The sequence below is a fragment of the Rattus norvegicus genome, chromosome X, assembly GCF_021556685.1.
Source record: "Rattus norvegicus strain SHRSP/BbbUtx chromosome X, alternate assembly SHRSP_T2T, whole genome shotgun sequence".
Taxonomy (NCBI): Eukaryota; Metazoa; Chordata; class Mammalia; order Rodentia; family Muridae; genus Rattus; species Rattus norvegicus.
The window spans coordinates 101627187-101652433 of NC_141554.1; the positions used below are offsets into that span (position 1 = coordinate 101627187).

General features: G+C 42.8%; 2 protein-coding genes across 2 annotated transcripts; both read left to right on the plus strand.

Moving 5' to 3' along the window:
* Positions 1-5270: 5270 nt before the first annotated feature.
* Positions 5271-12212, plus strand: LOC147998308 (uncharacterized). Its single transcript, XM_087600995.1, has 2 exons — positions 5271-5666; positions 8093-12212. Exons 1-2 carry the CDS (start codon positions 5309-5311, stop codon positions 8797-8799), a joined length of 1065 nt encoding a protein of 354 aa, XP_087457121.1. The 5' UTR covers positions 5271-5308; the 3' UTR covers positions 8800-12212.
* Positions 9450-12212, plus strand: Envl-ps6 (MLV-related proviral Env polyprotein-like, pseudogene 6). The gene is given in 2 exon segments (XM_087601118.1): positions 9450-9685; positions 9901-12212. Coding segments are annotated over 2 exon segments (1671 nt in total). The 3' UTR covers positions 11336-12212.
* Positions 12213-25247: the final 13035 nt, after the last annotated feature.

The following is a 25247-nucleotide window of genomic DNA, read 5'->3' on the forward strand; positions in this document are numbered from 1 at the left end:
TACTCCTGTCACATAATATTCAAAACACCAAATGCCAAAAACAAAGAAAGAATATTAAAAGTAGTAAGGGAAAAAAGTCAAGTAACATATAAAGTCAGACCTATCAGAATTATACCAGAGTACTCAACTGAAACTATGAAAGCCAGAATATCCTGGGCAGATGCCATACAGACCCTAACAGAACAAAAATGCCAGCCAAGGCTACTATATCCAGCAAAACTCTCAACATAGATGGACAAAAGAAGATATTTCATCATAAAACCAAATTTACATAATATCTTCACAAAAATCCAGTCCTTCAAAGGATAATAGAAAATGCCCATACAAAGAGGAAAGCTGCACCCTAGAAAAGGCAAAAAAGTAATCTTCTTGGAAAAAACCCAAAAGAAGATAGACACACAAACATAATTCTACCCCATCAACAAAAATAACAGAAAACAACAATCACATTTTCTTAATATTTCTTAACATCAATGGGCTCAGTTCCCCAATGAGAAGATATACACTAACTGATACAGAAACTGATACAGATATACAGTAACTGGGTACAGAAATGGGACCCAGCATTTTGCTGCATACAGGAAATGCACCTCCATGACAAAGACAGACACTACCTCAGAGTAAAATGGTGGAAAAAAAGTTTTCCAAGCAAATAGTCCCAAGAAACAAGCTGGAGTAGCAATTCTAATATCAAATAAAATTGACTTTCAACCAACAGTTATCAAAAAAGATAAGGAAGGACACTTCATACTCATCAAAGGAAAAATCTACCAAGATGAACTCTCAATTCTGAACATGTATGCTCCAAATGCAAGGGCACCCACATTTGTAAAAGAAGGATTACAAAAACACAAAGCATACATTGCATCACACACAATAATAGCGGGAGATTTCAACACCCCACTCTCATCAATGGACAGATCAGGGAAACAGAAACTAAACAGAGACACATAGAAATTAACAAATTATGAATCAACTGGATTTAACAGATATCTATGGCGCATTTCATCCTAAAATAAAAAGATATACTTTCTTCTCAGCACCTCATGGCACATTTTCCCATTGACCATATAATCAGTCATAAAACATGCCTCAACAGATATAAGAAGATGAAAATAATGCCATGCATTTTATCAGAGACTAAGGCTGGTCTTCAATAACAACAAAAATAAAAGAAAGTACATATACACATGGAAGCTGAACAATGCTTTACTCAATGATTACTTGTTCAAAGAATATATAAAGAACAAAAGAAAAGGCCTATTAGAATTTATTGAAAATGAAAGTACAACATACCCAAATATATGGGATACAATGAAAGCAGTGCTAAGATGAAAACTCATAGCTCTGAGTGCCTCCAAAAAGAACTGGAGAGAGCATACATTAGCAGCTTCACAGTACACCTAAAAGTTCTAGAATAAAAAAGAAGCAAATATACCCAAGAGGAGTAGAAAGCAGGAAATAATCAAATTCAGGGCTGAAATCAACCAAGTAGAAACAAAAAGAATCATACAAAGAATCAACAAAACCATGAGCTGGTTTGTTGAGAAAATCAACAATATTGATAAATGCTTAGCCAGACTAAGCAGAGGGCACAGAGACAGCATCCAAATTAACAAAATCAGAAATGCAAATGGAGACATAACAACAGAAACTGAGGAAATTAAAAAATTATGACATCCTACTACAAAAGCCTACATTCAACAAAACTGGAAAATTTGGATGAAATGGACAATTTTTTAGACAGATACCAAATTTAAATCAGGATTAGATAAGCCATATAAACAGTCCCATAACCCCTAAAGAAGCAGTTATTTAAAGTCTCCCAACCAAAAAAAAAAAAAAAAAAAAAAAAGCCCAGGTAAGTTTAGAGCAGAATTCTATCAGAACTTCAAAGAAGACCTAATACCTATACTCTTCAAACTATTCCACAAAATAGAAACAGAAGGAACACTACCCAATTCATTCTTTGAAGCCACAATTATGCTTATACCTAAAAGACACAAAGACCTAACAAAGAAAGAGAACATCAGACTAATTTCTTTTATAAGTATCAATGCAAAATTAATCAGTAAAATTCTAGTAAACTGAATCCACGAACACCTCAAAACTATCATTCACCATGATCTAGTAAGCTTCATCTCAGGGATCCAGGGATGATTCAATATACCAAAATCCATGAACATAATCGGATATATAAACAAACTCAAAGGAAATAAAAACACTTCATTAGATGCTGAGAAAGTATTTGACAAAATTCAACACCCCTTTATGATAAAAGATTTGGAAACATTAGGAATTCAAGGACCATACCCAGATATAGTAAAAGCAATGGACTGCAAACTAGTAGCGAACATCAGACTAAATGGAGAGAAACTTCAAGCAATACCTCTAAAATCAGGGTCTAGACAAGGCTGCCCACTCTCTCCCTACCTATTCAATATACTATTTGAAATCCTAGCCAGAGAAATTAGACAACAAAAAATGATAAAAGGGATACAAATTGGAATGGAAGATGTCAAAATATGCAGATAATATGACAGTATACATAAGTGACCTGAAAAATTCTACTAGAAAACATCAAAAGCTGATAAACAACTTCAGCAAAGTAGCTAGCTATAAAATTAGCTCAAAAAAAATCAGTAGCCTTCCTCTACTCAAAGGATAAACAGGCTGAGAAAGAAATTAGGGAAATGACATCCTTCATAAGAGTCAAAAATAATATAAAGTACCTTAGTCTGATTAACCAAGCAAGCAAAAGATGTGAATGAGAAGAACTTTGAGTCTCTGAACAGAGAAATCTAAGATCTCAGAAGATGGAAAGATCTCCCAAATTCATGGATTTGCAGGATTAATACAATAAAAATGGCCATCTTGCTGAAAGCAATCTACAGATTCAATGTAATCCTCATCAAAATTCCAACTAAATTCTTAATAGAGTTAGAGCAATTTGCAAATTCATTTGGAATAACAAAAAACCCAAGATAGCAAAATCTATCCTCAACAATAAAAGAAATTCTGGGGGAATCACCATCCCTGACCTCAGGCTGCATTAGAGAGCAACTATGATAAAAACTGTATGGTATTGGTACAGAGACAGGCAGGTAGATCAGTGGAATAGAATAGAAGACCCAGAAATGAACCCACACAGCTATGCTCACTTGATATTTGACAAAGAAGCTAAAACCATCCAGTTGAAAAAAGATAACGCCCGTGAGAGAGAGACCCAACCGCCTGGTCAGGTGGGCACTCCTGAGGCTGCAGAGCAGAAGAGACCACCAACACTGCCCACCCCTGCCCACATCCCTGGCCCAAGAGGAAACTGTATAAGGCCTCTGGGCTCCCGTGGGGGAGGGCCCAGGAGCGGCAGGACCCCTGCCTGAGACACTGCCGGAACCTGAAGGAAACAGACCAGATAAACAGTTCTCTGCACCCAAATCCTGTGGGAGGGAGAGGTAAACCTTCAGAGAGGCAGACAAGCCTGGGAAACCAGAAGAGACTGCTCTCTGCACACACATCTCGGACGCCAGAGGAAAACACCAAAGGCCATCTGGAACCCTGGTGCACTGAAGCTCCCGGAAGGGGCGGCGCATATCTTCCTGGTTGCTGCCGCTGCAGAGAGCCCGTGGGCAGCACCCCACGAGCGAACTTGAGCCTCGGGACCACAGGTAAGACCAACTTTTCTGCTGCAAGAAAGCTGCCTGGTGAACTCAAGACACAGACCCACAGGAACAGCTGAAGACCTGTAGAGAGGAAAAACTACACGCCTGAAAGCAGAACACTCTGTCCCCATAACTGACTGAAAGAGAGGAAAACAGGTCTACAGCACTCCCGACACACAGGCTTATAGGACAGTCTAGCCACTGTCAGAAATAGCAGAACAAAGTAACACTAGAGATAATCTGATGGCGAGAGGCAAGTGCAGGAACCCAAGCAACAGAAACCAAGACTACATGGCATCATCGGAGCCCAATTCTCCCACCAAAACAAACATGGAATATCCAAACACACCAGAAAAGCAAGATCTAGTTTCAAAATCATATTTGATCATGATGCTGTGAAAGACCCCAGCTTAGCAGCAGTAACGCCATTTTGCAAGGCTGTACTTAAGATGACTGGTTCAGGGAAAGGTTAGAACACTGAGTACACAGCGGCTGCCAAGTAGGATGTGTATGGTTGAAGGCTTGGCAACAGGACGACTGCGGTTGAGCGCCTGACAATGAGAAAAGCCCCGAGAGAGGTCCCACACCCTGGTGGGGGGCCGAGTCAGCCGTTATGTTCCAGGAAGGTAGCTAGGAAACTTACCCCCGGGCTGAACCCTTGCCACATTAGAATCCACCAATTATATCCCTGTAACCATGCATCTGCTTCTGTATGCTTGCTTCTGCTCCCCAGAATCCTATAAAAAGCCCATCCTTGGTTCCGTGGGGCGCGCCAGTCCCCCGAGTGACTGAAGCGCCCACAGGTGCCTGTGTATCCCGACAATAAACCAAATCCTCTTGCTGATTGCATCCTGTGGTCTCGGTCTGGTCATTGAGTTGGAGGGTCTCCATCCCGAGGGAAAAGTTCTCCCTGAGAACTTTTCAATTTGGTGCGTTGGCCGGGAAAGGAGATCCTCCACCCAGGGACCACCGACCACCCACTGGGAGGTAAGCCGGCCGGCGTCTGTCTGATTCTGTCTCGTTCTGCCCTATTCTGTCTGTTCTGTGAGCGCTCAGCCAGGTTGTTTGGAATTTGGGCGGGACGAAGAAGGAGCTGACGAGCTCGGACTTCTCGCCCCGCAGCCCTGGAAGACGTTCCAAGGATGTTAGGGGCCCGACTTTTCGGGGCTCAATCTGGGACTCTGGTTAGAGGAGGAGGATCTGGACTTACGGCACCTCTGTCTGTATTTTTGGCTTTCAGAGGGCCCCGGACCTTTGCCACCTCCATCTGACTTTTTGCTTTCAGTTTGGTACCAAAGCCGTGCAGCACGCCTGTCTGTTGTTTGTTTGACTGTTGGTGTTGTTTGTTTTCTCTGTGTCCTAATCTTCCTTAGAACTAACATGGGACAGTCTCTAACAACGCCCCTAAGTCTCACTCTTGATCATTGGAAAGACGTCCACGACCGGGCACACAACCAGTCCTCCCGGCAGACCCAAACTCCCCTCTCATAGATCTTCTCTCTGAAGATCCTCCTCCCCCATATCATTTACCTACAGGCCCGGCTGAAACGGAGGAGACAGAGCCGCCGGCCAGATCAGTTGCCAGGTCACAGTCTGATAAGGGTTTCTCCCCTGTCGCAGGGAGATTGCGCAATAAGCGCGAGGTGATGCCAGATTCAACCTCCCAGGCTTTCCCACTTAGACAGGGAACCGGTGGCCAGACCCAATACTGGCCGTTTTCAGCAGCTGACATTTACAATTGGAAACAACACAACCCTTCTTTCTCAAAAGATCCGGTGGCACTCACCGACCTAATAGAATCTGTTTTACTTACCCACCAGCCTACTTGGGATGACTGCCAACAGCTCTTACAGGCCCTCTTAACCTCAGAAGAAAAACAAAGAGTGTTCCTAGAGGCCAGAAAGCATGTTCTGGGAGATGATGGGCGTCCCACCCAGCTGCCTGAGGAAATTGATGCTGCATTCCCACTTAAGAGACCAAACTGGGATTTTAATACAGCTGAAGGTAAGGGACACCTACACCTTTATCGCCAGTTGCTTCTAGCGGGTCTCCGAGGGGCTATACAACGCCCTACTAATTTGGCTCAGGTAAAACAGGTATTACAGGAAGCAGGGGAAACTCCCTCCGCCTTTCTAGAGAGACTTAAGGAGGCCTACCGTATGTACACTCCCTATGACCCAGATGACCCAGGACAAATGACGAGTGTCTCTTTGTCCTTCATCTGGCAGGCTGCTCCAGATATCAGGACTAAGTTACAGAGGTTAGAAAATTTGCAGGGCTATACATTACAGGATTTACTTAAAGAAGCTGAAAGGATTTTTAATAAGAGAGAGACACAAGAAGAAAAAGAAGATAGAGTTCGCAGAGAGAGGGAAGAGAGAGATAAAAAAAGAAACAAAGAATTGAGTCGAATCTTGGCCGCCGTAGTTCAGGGCCAAGAAGGGAAGGGAGATGGGGGGGGGGCTCGAAAGGGGCTGAAGCTGGATAAAGATCAATGTGCCTATTGCAAAGAGAAAGGGCACTGGGCCAGAGAGTGCCCCAAGAAGCCTGGCGGACCCCGAAAGCCTCGACCACGAACCTCCCTCTTGGCTCTAGATAAAGATTAGGGAGGTCAGGGCCAGGAGCCCCCCCTGAGCCCAGGGTAATGCTTAAAGTTGGGGGGCAGCCGGTTACTTTCCTGGTAGACACAGGAGCCCAGCATTCAGTCCTCACCCAAGCTTCAGGACAACTCAGCGACCGGACGGCCTGGGTACAAGGAGCTCTGGTGAGAAACAATACCGATGGACTACGGACTGCTGGGTTCAGCTGGCTACCGGTAAGGTGACCCATTCCTTCTTACATGTTCCGGACTGCCCGTACCCTCTGCTGGGCTGTGACCTGCTCACCAAACTAAAAGCACAAATTCATTTTGAGGAAGGAGGGGCCCGAATAACTGGCCCCCACGGAACTCCCCTTCAAGTTGTAACCCTACAATTAGAGGATGAATATAGACTATATGAACCGGGACAGGACAAGCAACAATCCCTAGAAATAGACACTTGGGTCACGAATTTTCCACTGGCTTGGGCAGAGACTGGTGGGATGGGGTTGGCGCTCCAACAGCCCCCCTTAATTATACAGTTAAAGGCCACTGCAACTCCAGTCTCCATAAAACAATACCCCCTGTCACATGAAGCTTATCAAGGTATAAGGCCTCACATTACGAGGCTTCTGGATCAAGGCATCCTAGTCCCCTGCCGGTTGCCTTGGAATACGCCTCTTCTGCCTGTTAAGAAACCCGGCACTGGAGATTATAGGCCAGTACAAGAATTGAGAGAGGTCAACAAGAGGGTAGAAGATATTCATCCGACTGTTCCAAACCCTTACAATTTGCTCAGTACACTGCCCCCTACACATACTTGGTATACGGTTTTGGACCTGAAAGATGCCTTCTTTTGCCTCCGGCTGAGTGCGGAAAAGCCAACCCTTATTTGCCTTTGAGCGGAAAGACCCTGAAATAGGGCTTTCAGGACAATTAACTTGGACAAGACTGCCTCAAGGGTTTAAAAACAGCCCAACGCTCTTTGATGAGGCCTTACATCGGGACTTAGCTGACTTTAGGGTTCAGCATCCCACCCTCATACTCCTGCAATATGTAGATGACCTCCTCCTAGCGGCCACTTCTGAAACTGCATGCCAACGGGGAACTGAATCCCTCTTACAGACTTTGGGACGATTGGGCTACCGAGCCTCTGCCAAAAAGGCTCAAGTTTGCCAGACCCAGGTTACTTATTTAGGCTACCAGCTACGGGATGAACAGCGATGGCTGACCCCGGCCAGGAGACAGACTGTGGCCGGCATCCCTGCCCCCAAGAATGGCCGACAGCTACGAGAGTTCTTGGGGACGGCGGGATTCTGCCGCCTCTGGATTCCTGGGTTTGCTGAAATGGCAGCCCCTTTGTACCCCCTCACTAAACCGGGGGTGCTCTTCCAGTGGGGACCAGAGCAGCAAAAAGCATTTAAAAATATCAAACAGACCTTATTGTCCTCCCCTGCCTTGGGTCTCCCTGATATTACCAAACCTTTTGAACTGTTCATTGATGAGAAACAGGGGTATGCTAAAGGGGTCCTAACACAAAGGTTGGGACCCTGGAAACGCCCTGTGGCCTACCTGTCTAAGAAATTGGACCCTGTGGCCTCCGGCTGGCCACCGTGCCTAAGGATGGTGGCTCCTATTGCTGTCCTGATCAAGGACGCTGGAAAATTGACTTTGGGACAGCCACTCACCATCCTAGCACCCCACGCAGTGGAGGCCTTGGTAAAGCAGCCCCCAGACCGCTGGCTCTCTAATTCCCGCATGACCCACTACCAAGCCTTGTTACTGGATGCAGAACGGGTTCAGTTTGGGCCCGTAGTCGCCCTCAATCCTGCCACCTTGCTTCCTCTACCAGAGGAGGCAGAACAGCATGACTGCCTACAAATCCTCGCAGAAGTACATGGAACCAGGCCAGACCTATCGGACCAGCCTCTTCAGAATGCTGACCACACATGGTACACGGATGGCAGCAGCTTCTTGGCAGAGGGAGAGCGAAAGGCTGGAGCTGCGGTCACTATGGAGGACAAAGTGATTTGGGCGAAAGCCCTGCCTGCTGGTACCTCCTCACAATGGGCTGAACTCATCGCCTTGACTCAGGCGCTCAAGATGGCAAAAGGTAAGAGGCTAAATGTATATACAGACAGCCGTTATGCCTTTGCCACGGCACACATCCACGGGGAGATCTACCGGAGGCGGGGGCTGCTCACATCTGAGGGTAAAGATATTAAAAATAAGGCTGAAATTCTGGCCCTCTTAGAAGCCTTATTCTTGCCCAAAAGACTGAGTATTATGCATTGTCCAGGACACCAGAAAGGGCACAACCCAGAGGCACGAGGAAACCGGCTGGCCGATGCCACGGCGCGAGAAGCAGCCATGAGCAAACAAATCTTGCCCTTAAATAGCCCAGACCAACCCACGCCCCCACCAGTGGGACAAACCAGTTGGGTTTATGCCCATGAGGACATAGAGCTCCTAGAAAAAAATGGGGGCCATCTACCACACTCAACTAAAACAGTGGGTCTACAAAGGAAAGACAGTTATGCCAATAAAAATGACTTTTGAATTGATCTCCTTTTTACATAAATTAACTCATTTGGGGTTTAAGAAGATGAAAACCTTACTAGATCGGGAAGAGATAAATCTGTGTTTTTTTGAATCGGGACAAAGCGATACAAAAGGTGACTGAGAGTTGCAAAGCGTGCGCTCAGGTTAACCCGGGAAGGACCATGATTGGACAAGGAGTTTGTCCTAGGGGACACCGTCCCGGCATCCATTGGGAAATTGATTTTACTGAAATTAAACCAGGTATGTATGGATACAAGTATCTCCTAGTGTTTGTAGACACCTTCTCAGGATGGGTCGAAGCCTTCCCCACAAAGCACGAGACTGCAAAAATGGTCACCAAGAAGCTCCTCGAGGAAATCTTTCCCAGGTATGGCATGCCTCAAGCGTTGGGGTCGGACAACGGGCCCACTTTCGTCTCCCAAGTAAGTCAGTTGGTGGCCAAATTGCTGGGGATTGATTGGAAATTACATTGTGCCTATAGACCCCAGAGTTCAGGTCAGGTAGAACGCATGAATAGAACAATTAAGGAGACTTTATCCAAACTTACGCTTGCAACTGGCTCAAAGGATTGGGTGGCCCTCCTTCCCCTAGTTCTATATCGGGCCCGGAATACCCCGGGCCCCCATGGTCTAACTCCTTTTGAAATAATGTATGGAGCACCACCCCCATTTGTCCATTTCTTTGATTCAAACATTGCTGATTTTGCTGACAGCCCTTCTCTGAGGGCCCATTTACAGGCCCTACAGATTGTGCAGAGAGACGTCTGGAGACCTTTGGCCGCTGCTTACCAGGACAAGCTTGAGCATCCGGTGGTGCCACACCCGTTCCAGATTGGAGACACCGTGTGGGTGCGCAGACATCAGACCAAGAATCTCGAGCCACGGTAGAAAGGACCCTACACCGTCCTCCTGACTACCCTGACCGCCCTAAAGGTAGACGGAGTCTCGGCTTGGATCCACGCATCACACGTCAAGGCAGTCCGGTCTGAGGAATTGACTAATCACAACACTACACCCCAGACATGGAGAGTTCAGCGCACTCCAAACCCCTTAAAGTTAAAACTCCTACGTGGCTCCTCCTAGTCCTTTTGTGTCCTAGAGTCAGTGGGGAAATAAGCCCCCACCACATTTATAACATTACCTGGACAGTCACTAATCTCATGACAGGAAGGCTGGCTAATGCTACATCCGTAAGGGGGACGCTGGCCGATGCCTTCCGTCCCTTATACTTTGACCTTTGTGATGTGATAGACTACAAGTGGGAGCCTGGCACTACCCATAATTGGCATCCCTCAACCACCTACTATGGTTGCAGTCCGGCTTCCCACAGCAAAGAGATCTACGTTTGCCCTGGACACAGAGTGAGCCGGCAGTGCGGAGGGCCAGGGAGTGGGTACTGTGCCCAATGGGGATGTGAGACTACTGGGGATGCGTATTGGAAGCCATCCTCATCTTGGGACCTGATAACTCTGAAATGAGACGGTTGGCTTCCTTACACCTTGTGTAAACGGGGCGCGAAATGCAATCCCCTCGTCCTCCACTTCACCGACTCAGGTAGAAGAGCGACCTGGGACGGGCCCAAATCTTGGGGCCTGCGCTTATACGTCACAGGGACCGATCCGGTGGGTCTGTTCTCTCTAAATAGACAAGTCTCTCCCCTGGCCACTCGACCCATTGGACCCAACCTAGTTCTACCAGATCAGAAGCCTCCCTCGCTCCCGGCACAAGCCCAACCCCCGTCATTGCCTAAGGTCACCCAGGCCCCTGGTAGTACCCCTACAAGCCCCTTCTCCACAACGGGGGGCTCCACCATTTTGATCTCCCCGTCGCCAGGCACCGGGGATCGATTATTCAATTTGGTGGCTGGTGCATATCTGGCTCTCAACTATTCAGACCCTTTTAGGACTCAGGAGTGCTGGTTGTGCCTCGTTTCCGGTCCGCCTTATTATGAAGGGGTGGCAGTCATTGGAAATTATACCAACCTGACTGCTGCCCCAGACAGTTGTGCGAATACCCCCAGCCACAAACTAACTCTGCCCGAGGTCTCGGGACAAGGGCTCTGCTTGGGGAATGTACCCCACACACACCAGACCCTCTGCAACACCACTCAGAAGATTCCCATCGGGAACTACTTCCTGGCAGCCCCAAAAGGCACATACTGGGCCTGCAATACCGGACTAACACCCTGCATCTCAGCCACAGTCCTCAACCAATCCTCTGACTATTGTGTATTAGTAGAAATTTGGCCCAAAGTCACCTACCATGAATCCGAGTATATATACTCGTTTTTCGAAAGACAGACTCGTTTCCGACGAGAGCCTGCCACCTTGACTTTAGCTTTACTCCTAGGAGGAATCACCTTGGGGGGAGTGGCCGCGGGTATAGGGACCGGGACCACTGCACTCATAGAAACTGGTCATTTCCGTCAGTTACAAGCAGCCATGAATGCAGATTTTAAAGCTATAAAAGAGTCTGTGAGTGCATTAGAAAAGTCCTTAACATCGTTGTCTGAAGTGGTCCTCCAAAATAGATGAGGGCTAGATATGTTGTTCCTCCGCGAGGGTGGATTATGTGCTGCTCTAAAAGAAGAGTGCTGTTTCTATGCAGACCATACTGGAATAGTAAGAGATAATATGGCTAAGCTTCGAGAACGCCTGGCCCAAAGACAAAAACTGTTTGATTCCCAACAGGGATGGTTCGAGGGGTGGTTTAACCGATCCCCTTGGTTTGCTACCCTCCTGTCTACCCTGATGGGACCCCTATTTATTCTTCTCCTAATTCTTCTTTTTGGACCCTGCATCCTTAATAGGCTGGTACAGTTCATGAGGGATAGACTTTCAGTCATTCACACCGTCGTACTGACGCAGCAGTACCATAGGCTGAGACAACAAGAGACAGAAATTTCTTGACCAAGTCGAGTGAAAGATTTCACTCAAAGTTAGCAAAAAAATGGGGGAATGAAAGACCCCAGCTTAGCAGCAGTAACGCCATTTTGCAAGGCTGTACTTAAGATGACTGGTTCAGGGAAAGGTTAGAACACTGAGTACACAGCGGCTGCCAAGCAGGATGTGTATGGTTGAAGGCCTGGCAACAGGACGACTGCGGTTGAGCGCCTGACAATGAGAAAAGCCCCGGGAGAGGTCCCACACCCTGGTGGGGGGCCGAGTCAGCCATTATGTTCCAGGAAGGTAGCTAGGAAACTTACCCCAGGGCTGAACCCTTGCCACATTAGAATCCACCAATTATAACCCTGTAACCATGCATCTGCTTCTGTATGCTTGCTTCTGCTCCCCAGAATCCTATAAAAAGCCCATCCTTGGTTCCGTGGGGCGCGCCAGTCCCCCGAGTGACTGAAGCAACCACAGGTGCCTGTGTATCCCGACAATAAACCAAATCCTCTTGCTGATTGCATCCTGTGGTCTCGGTCTGGTCATTGAGTTGGAGGGTCTCCATCCCGAGGGAAAAGTTCTCCCTGAGAACTTTTCAGCTGGAGGACTTCAAGAAAGACATGAAGAACTCCCTTAGGGAAACACAGGAAAACATTAATAAACAAGTAGAAGCCTACAGAGAGGAATCGCAAAAATCCCTGAAAGAATCGCAAAAATCCCTGAAAGAATTCCAGGAAAACACAATCAAACAGTTGAAGGAATTAAAAATGGAAATAGAAGCAATCAAGAAAGAACACATGGAAACAACCCTGGATATAGAAAACCAAAAGAAGAGACAAGGAGCTGTAGATACAAGCTTCACCAACAGAATACAAGAGATGGAAGAGAGAATCTCAGGAGCAGAAGATTCCATAGAAATCATTGACTCAACTGTCAAAGATAATGTAAAGCGGAAAAAGCTACTGGTCCAAAACATACAGGAAATCCAGGACTCAATGAGAAGATCAAACCTAAGGATAATAGGTATAGAAGAGAGTGAAGACTACCAGGTCAAAGGACCAGTAAATATCTTCAACAAAATCATAGAAGAAAACTTCCCTAACCTAAAAAAAGAGATACCCATAGACATACAAGAAGCCTACAGAACTCCAAATAGATTGGACCAGAAAAGAAACACCTCCCGTCACATAATTGTCAAACACCAAACGGACAAATTAAAGAAAGAATATTAAAAGCAGTAAGGGAAAAAGGTCAAGTAACATATAAAGGCAGACCTATCAGAATCACACCAGACTTTTCGCCAGAAACTATGAAGGCCAGAAGATCCTGGACAGATGTCAAACAGACCCTAAGAGAACACAAATGCCAGCCCAGGTTACTGTATCCTGCAAAACTCTCAATTAACATAGATGGAGAAACCAAGATATTCCATGACAAAAACAAATTTACACAATATCTTTCTACAAATCCAGCACTACAAAGGATAATAAATGGTAAAGCCCAACATAAGGAGGCAAGCTATACCCTAGAAGAAGCAAGAAACTAATCGTCTTGGCAACAAAACAAAGAGAATGAAAGCACACAAACATAACCTCACATCCAAATATGAATATAACAGGAAGCAATAATCACTATTCCTTAATATCTCTCAACATCAATGGCCTCAACTCCCCAATAAAAAGACATAGATTAACAAACTGGATACGCAACGAGGACCCTGCATTCTGCTGCCTACAGGAAACACACCTCAGAGACAAAGACAGACACTACCTCAGAGTGAAAGGCTGGAAAACAACTTTCCAAGCAAATGGTCAGAAAAAGCAAGCTGGAGTAGCCATTCTAATATCAAATAAAATCAATTTCCAACTAAAAGTCATCAAAAAAGATAAGGAAGGTCACTTCATATTCATCAAAGGAAAAATCCACCAAGATGAACTCTCAATCCTAAATATCTATGCCCCAAATACAAGGGCAGCTACATACGTAAAAGAAACCTTACTAAAGCTCAAAACAAACATTGCACCTCACACAATAATAGTGGGAGATTTCAACACCCCACTCTCATCAATGGACAGATCATGGAAACAGAAATTAAACAGAGACGTAGACAGACTAAGAGAAGTCATGAGCCAAATGGACTTAACGGATATTTATAGAACATTCTATCCTAAAGCAAAAGGATATACCTTCTTCTCAGCTCCCCATGGTACTTTCTCCAAAATTGACCATATAATTGGTCAAAAAACGGGCCACAACAGGTACAGAAAGATAGAAATAATCCCATGTGTGCTATCAGACCACCACGGCCTAAAACTGGTCTTCAATAACAATAAGGGAAGAATGCCCACATATATGTGGAAATTGAACAATGCTCTACACAATGATAAACTGGTCAAGGAAGAAATAAAGAAAGAAATTAAAAACTTTTTAGAATTTAATGAAAATGAAGGTACAACATACCCAAACTTATGGGACACAATGAAAGCTGTGCTAAGAGGAAAACTCATAGCGCTGAGTGCCTGCAGAAAGAAACAGGAAAGAGCATATGTCAGCAGCTTGACAGCACACCTAAAAGCTCTAGAACAAAAAGAAGCAAATACACCCAGGAGGAGTAGAAGGCAGGAAATAATCAAACTCAGAGTTGAAATCAACCAAGTAGAAACAAAAAGGACCATAGAAAGAATCAACAGAACCAAAAGTTGGTTCTTTGAGAAAATCAACAAGGTAGATAAACCCTTAGCCAGACTAACGAGAGGACACAGAGAGTGTGTCCAAATTAACAAAATCAGAAATGAAAAGGGAGACATAACAACAGATTCAGAGGAAATTCAAAAAGTCATCAGATCTTACTATAAAAACCTATATTCAACAAAACTTGAAAATCTTCAAGAAATGGACAATTTCCTAGACAGATACCAGGTACCGAAGTTAAATCAGGAACAGATAAACCAGTTAAACAACCCCATAACTCCTAAGGAAATAGAAGCAGTCATTAAAGGTCTCCCAACCAAAAAGAGCCCAGGTCCAGACGGGTTTAGTGCAGAATTCTATCAAACCTTCATAGAAGACCTCATACCAATATTATCCAAACTATTCCACAAAATTGAAACAGATGGAGCACTACCCAATTCCTTCTACGAAGCCACAATTACTCTTATACCTAAACCACACAAAGACCCAACAAAGAAAGAGAACTTCAGACCAATTTCCCTTATGAATATCGACGCAAAAATACTCAATAAAATTCTGGCAAACCGAATTCAAGAGCACATCAAAACAATCATCCACCATGATCAAGTAGGCTTCATCCCAGGCATGCAGGTATGGTTTAATATACGGAAATCCATCAACGTGATCCATTATATAAAGAAACTGAAAGAACAGAACCACATGATCATTTCGTTAGATGCTGAGAAAGCATTTGACAAAATTCAACACCCCTTCATGATAAAAGTCCTGGAAAGGATAGGAATTCAAGGCCCATACCTAAACATAGTAAAAGCCATATACAGCAAACCAGTTGCTAACATTAAACTAAATGGAGAGAAACTTGAAGCAATCCCACTAAAATCAGGGACTAGACAAGGCTGCCCACTCTCTCCCTACTTATTCAATATAGTTCTTGAAGTTCTAGCCAGAGCAATCAGACAACAAAAGGAGGTCAAGGGGCTACAGATCGGAAAAGAAGAAGTCAAAATATCACTATTTGCAGATGATATGATAGTATATTTAAGTGATCCCAAAAGTTCCACCAGAGAACTACTAAAGCTGATAAACAACTTCAGCAAAGTGGCTGGGTATAAAATTAACTCAAATAAATCAGTTGCCTTCCTCTATACAAAAGAGAAACAAGCCGAGAAAGAAATTAGGGAAACGACACCCTTCATAATAGACCCAAATAATATAAAGTACCTCGGTGTGACTTTAACCAAGCAAGTAAAAGATCTGTACAATAAGAACTTCAAGACACTGAGGAAAGAAATTGAAGAAGACCTCAGAAGATGGAAAGATCTCCTATGCTCATGGATTGGCAGGATTAATATAGTAAAAATGGCCATTTTACCAAAAGCGATCTACAGATTCAATGCAATCCCCATCAAAATACCAATCCAATTCTTCAAAGAGTTAGACAGAACAATTTGCAAATTCATCTGGAATAACAAAAAACCCAGGATAGCTAAAGCTATCCTCAACAATAAAAGGACTTCAGGGGGAATCACTATCCCTGAACTCAAGCAGTATTACAGAGCAATAGTGATAAAAACTGCATGGTATTGGTACAGAGACAGACAGATAGACCAATGGAATAGAATTGAAGACTCAGAAATGAACCCACACACCTATGGTCACTTGATTTTTGACAAAGGAGCCAAAACCATCAAATGGAAAAAAGATAGCATTTTCAGCAAATGGTGCTGGTTCAACTGGAGGGCAACATGTAGAAGAATGCAGATCGATCCATCCTTATCACCCTGTACAAAGCTTAAGTCCAAGTGGATCAAGGACCTCCACATCAAGCCAGACACACTCAAACTAATAGAAGAAAAACTAGGGAAGCATCTGGAACACATGGGCACTGGAAAAAATTTCCTGAACAAAACACCAATGGCTTACGCTCTAAGATCAAGAATGGACAAATGGGATCTCATAAAACTGCAAAGCTTCTGTAAGGCAAAGGACACTGTGGTTAGGACAAAACGGCAAGCAACAGATTGGGAAAAGATCTTTACCAATCCTACAACAGATAGAGGCCTTATATCCAAAATATACAAAGAACTCAAGAAGTTAGACCACAGGGAAACAAATAACCCTATTAAAAAATGGGGTTCAGAGCTAAACAAAGGATTTACAGCTGAGGAATGCCGAATGGCTGAGAAACACCTAAAGAAATGTTCAACATCTTTAGTCATAAGGGAAATGCAAATCAAAACAACCCTGAGATTTCACCTCACACCAGTGAGAATGGCTAAGATCAAAAACTCAGGTGACAGCAAATGCTGGTGAGGATGTGGAGAAAGAGGAACACTCCTCCATTGTTGGTGGGATTGCAGACTGGTAAAACCATTCTGGAAATCAGTTTGGAGGTTCCTCAGAAAATTGGACTTTGAACTGCCTGAGGATCCAGCTATACCTCTCTTGGGCATATACCCAAAAGATGCCTCAACATATAAAAGAGACACTTGCTCTACTATGTTCATCGCAGCCTTATTTATAATAGCCAGAAGCTGGAAAGAACCCAGATGCCCTTCAACAGAGGAATGGATACAGAAAATGTGGTACATCTACACAATGGAATATTACTCAGCTATCAAAACAACGAGTTTATGAAATTTGTAGGCAAATGGTTGGAACTGGAAAATATCATCTTGAGTGAGCTAACCCAATCACAGAAAGACATACATGGTATGCACTCATTGATAAGTGGCTATTAGCCCAAATGCTTGAATTACCCTAGATCCCTTGAACAAACGAAACTCAAGACGGATGATCAAAATGTGAATGCTTCACTCCTTCTTTAAATGAGGAAAAAGAATACCCTTGGCAGGGAAGGGAGAGGCAAAGATTAAAACAGAGACTGAAGGAACACCCATTCAGTGCCTGCCCCACATGTGGCCCATACATATACAGCCACCCAATTAGACAAGATGGATGAAGCAAAGAAGTGCAGACCGACAGGAGCCAGATGTAGATCGCTCCTGTGAGACTCAGCCAGAATACAGCAAATACAGAGGCGAATGCCAGCAGCAAACCACTGAACTGAGAATAGGTCCCCAGTTGAAGGAATCAGAGAAAGAACTGGAAGAGCTTGAAGGGGCTCGAGACCCCATATGTACAACAATGTCAAGCATCCAGAGCTTCCAGGTACTAAGCCACTACCTAAAGACTATACATGGACTGACCCTGGACTCTGACCCCATAGGTAGTAATTAATATCCTAGTAAGAGCACCAGTGGAATGGGAAGCCTTGGGTCCTGCTAAGACTGAACCCCCAATGAACTAGACTATGGGGGGGAGGGCGGCAATGGGGGAGGGTTGGGAGGGGAACACCCATAAGGAAGGGGAGGGGGGAGGGGAATGTTTGCCCGGAAACTGGGAAAGGGAATAACACTCGAAATGTATATAAGAAATACTCAAGTTAATAAAAAAAAAAAAAAGAAAAAAGATAACATTTTCAACAAATGTTTGTGGTTTAACTGGAGGTAAAAGAATGCAAATCCATCCATTTCTATTACCCTGTACAAAACTCAAATCCAAGTGAATCAAGAACCTCTACATAAAACCAGATAAACTCAAACTAATAGAAGAAAAAGTGGGGAAGGGCCCTGAATACCTGGGCACTGATGAAAATTTCCTGAACAGAACACAAATGGCTTATGCTCTAAGATCAAGAATGAACAAATGGGACCTCATAAAATTGCAAAGCTTCTATAAGGCAAAGGACACTGTTACTAGGAAAAAACAGCAACCAACAAAGTGGGAAAAGATCTTTACTAATCCACATCAGACAGAGGGTATCCAATATAGGCAAAGAGTCCAGAGAGTCAAGTAACCCTATAAAAATGGGTTACAGTGGTACACAAAGAATTCTCAGCTCAGGAATATTGGATGGCTGAGAAGTATTAAAGAAATATTCAATATCCTTTCATCAGGGAAATGCAAATCAAAACAACCCTGAGATTCCACCTCACACCAATCAGAATGACAAAGTTCAAAAACTCAAGTGACAAGAGATGCTGGCCAGGATCTAATGAAGAGGAACACTCTGCCATTTTTGGTGTGATTGCAAACTGGTACAACCACTCTGGAAATCAGTCTGAAGTTTCCAGAAAATTGGATATAGAATTACCTTAGGACCCAGCTATACCACTCCTGGGCATATACCCAAATGATGCTCCAACATATAATACGGATACATGCTCCACTATGTTCATAGCAGCCTTATTTATAATAGCCAGATGCTGGAAAGAACCAAGGTGTCCTTCGACAGAGGAATAGATACTTTAAATATGGTACATTTACACAGTGGAGTACTACTCAGCTATTAAAAGCAATGGCTTCATGAAATTCATAGGCAAATGGCCAGAACTAGAAAATATCCTGAGTGAGGTAACCCATTCACAAAAAACCTACACATGATATGCATTCACTGATCAGTGGATATTAAGCCAAAAGCTCTAATTACCCAAGATACAATCCACAGACCACATGAAGCTCAAGAACAAGGATTACCAAAGTACTTCAGTCCTTCCTTAAAGTGGGAGGGGCAAAAATATTCATAGAAGGAAATATGGAGGCAAAGTTTGGGGCAGAGACTGAAGGAATGGCCATTCAGAACCTGCCCCAACTGGGGATTCAGCCTATATACATATAATCACTAAACCCAAACAATATTGCTGATGCCAAAAAGTACTTGCTGAGAGCAGCCTGATTAGCTGTCTTCTTAGAGGCTCTGCCAGAGCATGACAAAAAACCAAGGGAATGCTAGCAACTGACCATTAAACTGAGAACAGGGTCCCCCAATGGAGGAGGTAAAGAAAGGACTGACGGAGCCGAAGGGGCTTGCAACCCCATAAAAACAAAAATACTAGCCAACCAGAGCTCCCAGGGACTAAAATTCTACTCAAAGAGTACACATGGACAGACCCATGGCTCCAGTTGCATATGTAGCAGAGGATGGCCTTATTGGGCACCAATGCTAGGAGAAGCCCTTTGTCCTGCCCAGGCTGGAACCCCCCAGTGTAGGGGAATGTCAGGGTGTGGAGGAGTTTAGGGGTTGGTGGTTGAGGAGAGGGAACACCCTCATAGAAGAAGGGGGAGGGGAGATGGAATAGGGGGTGTATAGATGGAAAACCTGGAAAGGGGATAACATTTGAAATATAATTAAAAAAATTTCCAATAAAAATAATCTATGAATAAGACCTCATAAAATTGCAAAGCTTTTGTAAGGCAAAAGACAATGTCGATAGGACAAAATAGCAACCAACATATTAGAAAAAGATCTTTCCCAATCCTATAGAAAATAGATGGCTAATATCTAATATATACAAAGAACTCAAGAAGTTGTTAGACTCTAGACTCCAGAGAACCAAATAATCCTATTAATACAAATGGGGTACAAAGCTAACGAAAGTATTCTCAACTGAGGAATATTGAATGGCCAAGAAGCACCTAAAGAAATATTCAACATCCTTTGTCATCAGGGAAATGCAAATCAAAACAACCCTGAGATCTCACCTCACACCAGTCAGAATGGCTTGCATCAAAAACTCAGGTGATAACAGATGCTGGCCAGGATATGGAAAAAGAGGAACACGTGTCCATTGTCAGTGGGATTGCAAGCTGGTACAACTAGTCTGGAAATCAGTCTGGTGGTTCCTCAGAAAATCGGGCATAGTACTACTGGAGGACCCAACTATACTCCTCCTTGGCATATACCCAAAAGATGCTCCAACATATAACAAGGACACATGATCCACTATCTTCATAGCAACCTTATTCATAATAGCCAGAAGCTGGAAAGAACCCAGATGCCCTTCAACAGAGGAATGGATACAGAAAATGTACTTTTACACAATGGAGTTCTACTCAGCTATTAAAAGCAATGACTTTGTGAAATTCTTAGGCAAATGGATGGAACTAGAAAATATCATCCTGGATGTGGTAATCCAGTCATCAAAAGAACACACATGGTACACATTCACTCATAAGTAGGTATTAGTCCAAATGTTTGGAATATCCAAATACAATTCACAGACCATATGAAGGTCAAGAACTAAGACCGCCAAAATTTGAATGCTTCAATCCTTCTTAGAAGAGGGAACAAAATACTCCTGGGAGCAAGTCCAGGGACAAAGAGAGGAGCAGAGACTGAAGGAATGATCGTCCAGAAATTGCCTTACCTGGGGATCCATCCCATATGCAGCCACCAAACCCAGTCACTATTGCTGATGCCAAGAAGTGCTTCTTGACAGGAGACAGATATGTATGTCTCTTGAGAGGTTTTGCCAGAACCTTATTGATACAGATGAGAATGCTTGCAAGATAACCATTGGAGTGAGCAGGCAGACCCCAATGGAGGAGTTATAGAAAAGTTTGAAGGAACTGAAGAGGTTTGCAAACCTATAGGAAGAACAACAATATCAACCAGATCCCCCAGAGCTCCCAGGGACTAAACCACCAACCAAAGAGTATACATAGAGGGACCCATGACTCCAGCCATATGTGTAGCAGAGGGTGGCAGTTTCTGGCATCAATAGGAGGAAAAGCCCTTGGTCCTATGAAGGCTAGTTTCCCCAGTGTAGGAGAACACCAGGGTGCTGAGGTGGGATTGGAAGCATGTTCATAGAAGCAGGGGTAGGGGAAGAGGGATGGGAGAGTGGGGGGAAATAGGATAACGTTTGAAATGTATGTATATAAAATATCCAAAAAAAATAAATGAAAAGAAGCTATTATATTTGTGGCTGTTTCTTTAGAAAGTCAGACCAAGTATGAGAAGGCAGGACACTGGGGGAAAGGAGGATGTACCTATAAAAATGTCTTCTCCCTGGTTTCTTTGTGTCTTTTTTTTTCTGTTTGCTGTCTACCATGATTGTGATGTTTTACATATGCTCGTCCCAGGGAGTGGCAGTATTAAAGGTGTGGCCTTGTTGGAGGAAGTGTGTCACTCTGGGACTGGGTTTGGAGACTCTCCTCCTGAGGATGCCCAGTATGTCCCTGGCTTCCTTCGGATAAAGATGTAGAATTATGAGCTCTTCTTGCACCATGCCTGCTTGGCTACTTCTATGCTCACACCTTGATGGCAATGGACTAAACCTGTAAGCCAGCCCCAATTCAATGTCGTCACTTATAAGACTTAACCTGCTCATGGTGTCTGTTTGAAACATTCAAACCCTAAGACAATGATGCAAAGAAACATTTTCCACCATATGCATGCTTCTTCTGCCATGACGTCCTACTCCACTTCTTCCCAGAATTAGTACAAGGATTATGTAAACCTCAAATCCCAATTTTTCCCTTAATTAGATATCAAATCACAAAAAGTATAAAGGCAACAAACACTGGGATTTAGTATGATGATTTACATGATTAGAAGTTGGATAGTATCTCAATGTCTGTAAGATATAAAGGTTGAAAAATTGATGGCTTCTTGATACAAGAATTTGGAAATGTTAGAATGCAGAAGAGGGAAAAAATGACGAAGGCCCAGTGTTGAGGTTTGAATAAGAAGCATTCTCCATAGGTTCATACATGTAAATGCATGCTCTAAGGCTGTTGTTACAGTTTGAGGAACATTTAGAATGATGGAACCTTGCTGGAAAAAGTATGTTACTGGTGGGTGGGGTTTGAGTGTTTATCACCTCAATCTGCTTCTTCTTTACGCTCTCAGTTTCCTGTGTGAAGGTAAGCTGTGATCTCTCAACTTCTAGATCCTGCTGCTTGCTGCTGTGTCTCCTTAACATGATGGACACTTATGTCTCTGGATCTGTAAGCTAAAATAGATGTGTATTTCTGTAAGTTGCTTTTGGTCATGTTATTTTAACACAGGAACAGAATAGTAACTAATAGACTACTTTATTCTCAGCCAGAGAATTAAGGCTTGGGTTCATCTGGACAGCTGTTGGTATGAATCTGAAGACTGACATCTTTGAATCCACAATGACTGGGGAGTTGGGGTCTGGAGTCCATAGGCAAACGAAAGCAGCAAAGCATATATCCACTCAGGGAGAATCAAGTATGCACATTTCATACAGGTTTCATCTTTCTGCTTTTTGTTCTCTCTGGTCTAGCAATCTGATAGTGCTTCTTACATTTAGAAGGGTTCTTCCATGTATCAATTTGCAGAACCACATACCAATTGTCCTCATAAACACCTAGATACATGAACCTAGATTGTGCATTACTACTTCATAGATGTCCCATGATTCAATAAAACTTAACTACTTCATATAGGATTATTAGAGGTAGATTTCCCCAGGCAGTATTGAAGATGTCTCATGCTTTCTCTTGACATTTATAATAAACTGTAAGAAGAATATGGTATACCTGGGTGCAGGGGACCTGTTACACCAAATGAAACTAAGCTTATTGGCTTTCAAAATGTCCAACCTTACTAGATGTTAGATATGTTAAAAATAAGGAAAGGTTTTGGAACAAAGATTAAATCTGAGTCTCTTTAAGAAAAAAAGCTGAAAATGACCACAAAATTAATGTGTAAATCCTTCAAAAGAGGACTGGAAAGATTATTTATCTGTTAAGCACACTTATTGGTCTTCTAGAAGACCCAAATTCAGTTCCCAGAATCCACACAGCAATTCACGGTCATTTATAACTTTAGTTCCAATGGCTCTAATGCTTTTGTCTGACCCCAGCAAGTGCATGTGCATGCATACACACATACGCACACACACACACACACACACACACACACACACACACACACACACATGCACGCACGCATGCACGCACATGTATACACATGCTGGCAAAAGCACTCATATACATATATGTATATATACATATACATATATATGCGTATATATGTTATACATATATATTAAAAAATAAATCTGTTTATAAAAGACAACAAAATGAGGAAAACCCAAAACTGTGTCTCAGCTATTCATTGTGATTATCAATGTCATGCATCTATCACCACTGTGTATATTGAACATGAGAAAAGCAAGTACATGCACTTTAATAGATAGGTCTGCGGACCAACAGGAGACTATGCATAATTATGTATTTTTATGGAACTACATGAGAGGAGCCTCATCTATGCAAAGATGATTTAAATAAAGAGAGTCTCGCAGCTAAGGTTAAAATGGCATCAAGTTTTTGTGGACATTGGAGGAGAATGGGTGAATTTTTTTCTCATATGAAAAGAAGATAAATCTTTGGAGTCTAGAGGGAGGGCTGTGGAAGCAGGCTTCCAAATGAGCTTTAGTGACTTTTTTTCTTAGTATTTATACTTTCTTTGTGGTCTCTTCACATGCTAGAAAAGGCTGGCCTAAGTAATGAGTAAAATAAAGCAGAAATGATAGTGTGGGCATCCTGAGGCTAAATGATAAAAGACATTGTGACTTTTACCTTGCTCTTTCTTGGATCACTCAATCTGGGGCAAGTCAGCTATTATGTTGTAAGTGAACTGATTGAGAATGTGAGGACCAATTGAGACTTCCCATCAAAAATGTTCATAATTTGCCAGTCAGAAGATTAAGCCATTATGCAAATGCATTATAAAAATGCAATCAATTCTTTAGGTGACTGCAGCCACAACCAATATCGCAGAAAAGATCAACCCAAGGCACTTTGGGATCCTTGCTCCACAGACACTACAAAATAAGATATTTATTTTACCCACTAACTTTTGGGGTGACTTGTTACTCGGGAAGACACAATTCTTGTACAATGAGAAAGGATTTTTACCACAAGACAATTATGTCTTCTAAAACTGTCACATCACACAAATGTGAAGAAAATCTAAGAGAATAACATAATACTTCTGTTAATTAGTTGTCTGGTAGGCTCTGATGCTACTATTTTTCCTACAGCTTTTGCCTGAACTCACTTTCAAAGAAGTCAATTTTCTCTCTAGCATGGTTGATCGATTTTTTATTACTGACAGTTTTTACACATTTCTTTTAGCTTCACAACACATTATTGGTAATACCGTGTACAGCTTTAGGAGTTTAGGCAAATGCAGAAAACCTTCTATCAAATTTATTTCATTTGCAAGCCATGAAGTTTTCTACTATATTTTGATATAGCATGACTCCTATTAAATGCTATTTGAATTGATGATCCTCATCAATGAGTTTTGGGTCGATGTGTTTATTGTAGTGAATTTTATGTTATCTTAATCAATGCCATTACTTTGTGTCAAATCAGCAAGAATTTTAAATATTTTCCCAATTTATTCATATGATCCATTTCACTGTTTGGAATCTTAAACAATCCAAAAGTCTATTCATTACTTCTATTCAAAATTTATGGCTTCTTCTTAATGAATTACTGCTTTTGGCATAATCTGGAAAAACTCTTTCACTTTTCAATGTCAGAATAATTTTTATTGATTTCATCACTCATCTTTATCTCTTTTGTGTCCTTTTTCATTAATTTTTTATCTGAAATTTCTCCCTGTCTTATAAATAAATTTAATGATGACAAAAGAAATATCTTTCATATTCAGCCAAATTGTAAGTCCATAATTTTTCCCTTGTTTTCTGAGCTTTTCTGTGATGGCCAATTTTATATGTCAACTTGAACAGGCTGTAGGATTCCTAAGTAGTTAAGAGACCCTCATCTCTCTGTAAAATTTTGAAGATGTATCTAGAAGAGCTTGGTATTTAAATCCATGAGATAAAGAAAAATCTATCCTTAGCCACATATAGGCAATCATCTAATGCATTGAGCGTACAAATAGTACAAAGTGGCAGAGAATGAATTTTCCAAATCATCCAAACCTTGTGCCATAACATATTGTAAATTCTGATACATATTTCTCTGGGTTCTGAGACTTATGGCAGTACCACACATCTTCTCTCATGCCATAGTAGGA

What these genes read in the sequence shown, in the direction of transcription:
- LOC147998308 (XM_087600995.1), top strand. Translation starts at nt 5,309, where the DNA reads ATGCCAGATTCAACCTCCCAGGCTTTCCCACTTAGACAGGGAACCGGT. An exon ending in GGATTTTAATACAGCTGAAG is followed by an intron (nt 5,667 to 8,092) that starts GTAAGGGACACC and finishes TTCCTCTACCAG; the next exon opens with AGGAGGCAGAACAGCATGAC.